The following is a 5,000-nucleotide window of genomic DNA, read 5'->3' as shown; positions in this document are numbered from 1 at the left end:
TGCAAACCTACGAGATGTTAAAAAAAAAAAAAAAAAACGACACAGATGTATCAAGACCAGCTGCGCGCCATTTTAGTCTTCCTTATCACTGCCACCAGAACATGACAATTTGCGGTAAATCATTACAACACAGGGACTCAGAAAGCCGCAAAATCTGGAACAAAAATTCGTCTTTCAACTAGGTACAGTCTATCCGCATGGAATCAATGAACGCCTCTCATACCATTAATTTATTCACAAATTAATGTTACGATATTTCCACCAATGGCAAAGCTCCTCCACTCCCACATAAAAAGCAACAACACCCACAATTCTTCAATTCGCTCTGACGAAGGGCCAATGCTCGAAAGGTCCGCTTTCCAAATCTTTTATGCTGGTAATTCGACCTTTATCAACTTGTTTGTTAGCAGTCAGTCTACGAACTACTAAGCAAGATAGACTTGCGATTTTTCCCCATAGCTTTCTTTTGAAAAGAAAGTTTAAAACAAAATTCCATTTGAACAAACAAACTTCATTCACTGGTGCTTCTCGAGTAGCATTTCCAGCATACGAGCATGGCTAAATGAACCACAAGCAGTATTAGATTCAGTACTTAGATGTCCAATCGCTAAGCTCCCGACAGCCATTTATTCCTGCCAAAGGTTTGACGGTTTCAAAATATAAAAAAAGTAATGCTCACTGGTTCACCCTTATTTTCCTGTTTAAAGAAATGCTGAAGCAGTTGAAGTCACCGGGAGACAGTTCGAGTTCTAAACTTGGAGAGACTGAAGGTACATTCAAGAATTGCATAATTCATGAGATGGATTCACAGAAATTGCTAGAAATCCCACAAGGGTATCTAAAATGTGCAAACAGTCATAAGTTTTGCATTTACTAAGATCAACTTAGGTAGAGGGTATTTAGCTCTTGACAAATTGAATCAGTGCTGCATTATAATGAGAGAAGTATTAACGCTGGCGTCTCCAACTCGCAGTTAGCCTAAATAAGTGTTATAATTGTATATTTTTTGGACATAATTTTTAACTTCCAAGTATTCCGTGGTAGGGGGAAATGCATCATTATTTGTACTGAATGAAAACAAAAATGATCACTGGATTTATAGGGGGACTTGCTAAGAAGCAAAGAAGACCTGAAAAAATTTCAGGTCTGAACGGGACCTGGACCTTTGACCGTGCGATTGCAATGCAATGCTCTACCATATCAGTCATCGGAGATACACGTCTATGGTATGAAAGCGCAACGGACTCACTTCCAGATGGCTTGAGATATCAGATGATAGAGCAGTGTAGGATAATCGCATAGGCATGGGCTCGAATCCAGTTCAGGGCTGGTATTTTTTCAGGCTTTCTCTGCAACTGCCGAACTTGCTTTCTGAATTGCGATGGTCATGCGCACTTAGAATCATCACAACCTGAAGTTCAATTTACGTATGTCTCTCACTTTCTTCACTATCGATTATGAGTGCATTCGTCCTTAACACAACTAAGGTGTAAGTATCGTTTTCAGGTATTGAACGCTGGGACAACAACTGCGTTTTTACTTTCAAGTAATGACTTTCTCTCTTTCAGATGCTTATGGGCCAGCGGCTGACTTGATCGACGTTATTCAACAACTGTACAAAAGCCGTGAAGGATGGCTAACGCCATTCCCGTGGTGCGAAGAGTTTCAATTCCATCTTGACAGCATTTTTACCAGGCTTAAAATCGTCAGCAGGAAAAAAGAACGAGGGGTAAAGACTGACTCCATTATCAACATGTTGGAAATCTTCAAACCACATGAGGAATGTTCGCAACCCAGAAAGGTTTTGATTGAAGGGCAGCCAGGCATGGGAAAGACAACCTATTGTAACAAGGTGGCTTTCGACTGGGCAAAGGACCTTAAATATGAAGATTCGTTTCCTGATGTTCAAGTGTTGCTGTTGTTGAGATGCAGAGAAATTAACTCTGACTTATGGGAAGCTATTGATGACCAGATTTTACCAAGAGACATAAAGAAAGAAGAAAGAGAGAAGTTCTTCACCTTCATTCGGGACCATCAGTCGAAGGTTTTGCTGGTACTTGATGGTTTGGATGAGTTGCCAACCCATAAATTACCCGTCTACAAAGAAATCATTCAAGGAAGAATGCTTTCAAAATGTTACTTAGTGGTAACAGCTCGCCATGAAGCTGGGATAAAACTACGGGAATGCTGTGACACCTTGCTGGAAGTCGAAGGGTTTACCAAAAACGATGCTGAAGACTTTATCCGAAGATATTTGAAAACCGAGAAGCGTTTGGCGCAAAAGCTCTTGGACAAGCTTCGCACAGATGCAACCCTTAGCGGACTAACTGCAAATCCATTAAATACAGCCCTTCTTTGCCTCCTTTGCGAAGACTTCCAAGGAGATTTGCCGAAAGGTAGAACTCTGCTTTACCACGAAATAGTGCAGTGTGTGCTGAGAAGGTATAGGAGAAAGAAAGAATTACCAGAAACGGACGAAGACCTAAGACAGTTATACCAGGCTGAATTAAAGCATCTTGGTTGTATAGCGTTGCATGGCTTGCTTAATGAAGAGATGTCTTTCGACCACAGTGTATTCCGAAATGTTACAAGCAACTTAATACCTGAGTTTGGATTCCTGTCAGTTCAGGCCGGACGCAGCAAACGAAGACCGAACCGGTGCTATGGGTTTCTACACAAGAGCTTTCAGGAGTTCTTCGCTGCATTTTATCTCAGTTGCCAGCTTGTCGATGAGGAAATTAGTCCGGATGGCTTAGTTGCTGACACAAGATATTTTAAGGAGTTTCAACAGGTGCTCATGTTTACCTTTGGTATCTTGGCTCAACAGTGCGAGGCAAAAGCCATGGCAGTTATGGCAAGTATAGCAAATCAAATCAACCAATCAACTGAAGAGGACGAAAGTTGTGACTATCTATGCACTGCATTTAATTGCATTAAGGAATGTGAGAAAGATACCTTTGGAAAAGAATTGGCGCGTTTTCTTGGTTCGGTTCTTGAAATTAAGCTTATTTGGATTCGAGGGCAGATAGGTGTCAGTGGCGCTGCTATACTGGGTGATGCAATAGCAGCAAACTCAACGGTGACGCAATTGGATTTGTATGGAGAGAGCATCGGTGACTCAGGTGCTGCTGCACTTGCTAAAGCAGTGGAAATCAATTCAACGCTGACAAAGTTGTATTTGTCTACCAGTAGAATCTATGACTCAGGTGCTGCTGCACTGGCTAAAGCACTGGAAATCAATTCAACGCTGACACAGTTAAAGTTGTCTGAGAATGGAATTGGTGACTCAGGTGCTGCTGCACTGGCTAAAGCAGTGGAAATCAATTCAACGTTGACAGAGTTGGCTTTGTCTCGCAATGAAATCCGTGTCTCAGGTGCTACTGCACTAGCTCAAGCAGTGGAAATCAATTCAACGCTGACAGGGTTGTATTTCTCTGGCAATAAGGGCGGTGACTTGGGTGCTGCTGCACTGGCTAAAGCAGTGGAAATCAATTCAACCCTCACACGATTGGATTTGTCTCACAATGAAATCGGTGACTCGGGTGCTGTTGCACTGGCTAAAGCAGTGGAAATCAATTCAACGCTGACAATGTTGGCTTTGTCTGACAATAGAATCAGTGAGTTGGGTGCTGCGGCACTGGCTAAAGCAGTGGAAATCAATTCAACCCTGACAGTGTTGTATTTATTTTCCAATAGAATCGGTTACTCAGGTGCTGCTGCACTGGCTAAAGCAGTGGAAATCAATTCAACGCTGACAACGTTGCATTTGTCTAACAATAGAATCGGTGAGTTTGGTGCTGCTGCACTGGCTAAAGCAGTGGAAATCAATGCAACGCTGACAACGTTGCATTTGTCTAACAATAGAATCGGTGAGTTTGGTGCTGCTGCACTGGCTAAAGCAGTGGAAATCAATCCAACGCTGACACGGTTGGAATTGTATGGCAATGGAATTGGTGACTCAGGTGCTGCTGCACTGGCTAAAGCAGTGGAAATCAATTCAACGCTGACAGAGTTGAGTTTGTCTAAGGATGGAATCGATGACTCTAAGAATGGAATCGGTGACTCAGGTGCTGCTGCACTGGCTAAGGCAGTGGAAATCAATTCAACGCTGACAAAGTTGAATTTGTCTCACTATGGAATCGGTAACTCAGGTGCTGCTGCCCTGGCTAAAGCGCTGGTAATCAATTCAGCACTGACAGAGTTGAATTTGTCTCACAATGGAATCGGTGACTCAGGTGCTGCTGCACTAGCTAAAGCAGTGGAAATCAATTCAACGCTGACAAGGTTGTATTTGGATACCAATGGAATCAGTGACTCAGGTGCTGCCGCACTGGCTAAAGCAGTGGAAGTCAACTCAACGCTGACGACGTTGGCTTTGTGTGACAATAGAATCGGTGACTCAGGTGCTGCTGCACTGGCTAAAGCAGTGGAAATCAATTCAACGCTGAGAGATTTGAATTTGTCTCACAATGCAATCGGTGACGCGGGTGCTTCTGCACTGGCTAAAGCAGTGGAAATCAATTCGACGCTGACGAAGTTGTATTTGTCTCGGAATGGAATCGGTGACCCAGGTGCTGCTGCACTGGCTAAAGCAAGAAAACTGACAGGGCCCTTTGGCCCAGTTAAACGTTCTTTTATATTTTAATCGTATTTACCTTCGTCAAAACGTTTTGAAATTAATCCTCCCTCGGAGTTAATCGTTAGACCAAAGGTCAGAGCCTGAAAGAATTGTTGTAATGTATTAGAATTACCAGCATCCTCTAAACGAGATTCATAAGCCAATTCGGCTATCGCAGTGTTGTACCCAATTTGAATCCTGCGCAGTTAAGATTCTTTCTGTATTGTATTCGCATTATAATATGGCATTCACATGTAAATGATATCGAAATATTGTATTCGCATTATAATATGGCATTCACATGTAAATGATATCGAAATACCTGGAACAAAACCTTTTATTCTCAAAGGGTTTGAATTTTCAATGAAGATTCTTTTAAAAG

At 42.3% G+C, this 5,000-nt stretch overlaps 1 protein-coding gene across 3 annotated transcripts in view; it reads left to right on the top strand.

Moving 5' to 3' along the window:
- The window catches only part of LOC138029095 (NLR family CARD domain-containing protein 3-like), a 61,824-nt gene that overhangs the window by 55,722 nt on the left and 1,102 nt on the right, over positions 1-5,000 (top strand). For 2 of the 3 annotated variants that reach the window (XM_068876776.1, XM_068876777.1), the window contains 2 exons: positions 708-770; positions 1,569-5,000. The exon at positions 1,569-5,000 is cut by the window's right edge. In XM_068876776.1, coding sequence (XP_068732877.1) covers positions 708-770; positions 1,569-4,645 — 3,140 coding nt within the window. In that variant the 3' untranslated portion in view covers positions 4,646-5,000. The remainder of the gene's footprint in view (positions 1-707; positions 771-1,568) is intronic. The other variant, XM_068876778.1, reaches the window with a different exon arrangement.

Source organism: Montipora capricornis, chromosome 13 (assembly GCF_036669925.1).
Source record: "Montipora capricornis isolate CH-2021 chromosome 13, ASM3666992v2, whole genome shotgun sequence".
NCBI lineage: Eukaryota > Metazoa > Cnidaria > Anthozoa > Scleractinia > Acroporidae > Montipora > Montipora capricornis.
The sequence above is the reverse complement of the archived record's forward strand: the minus strand, read 5'-3'. Positions and strand labels throughout refer to the sequence as shown.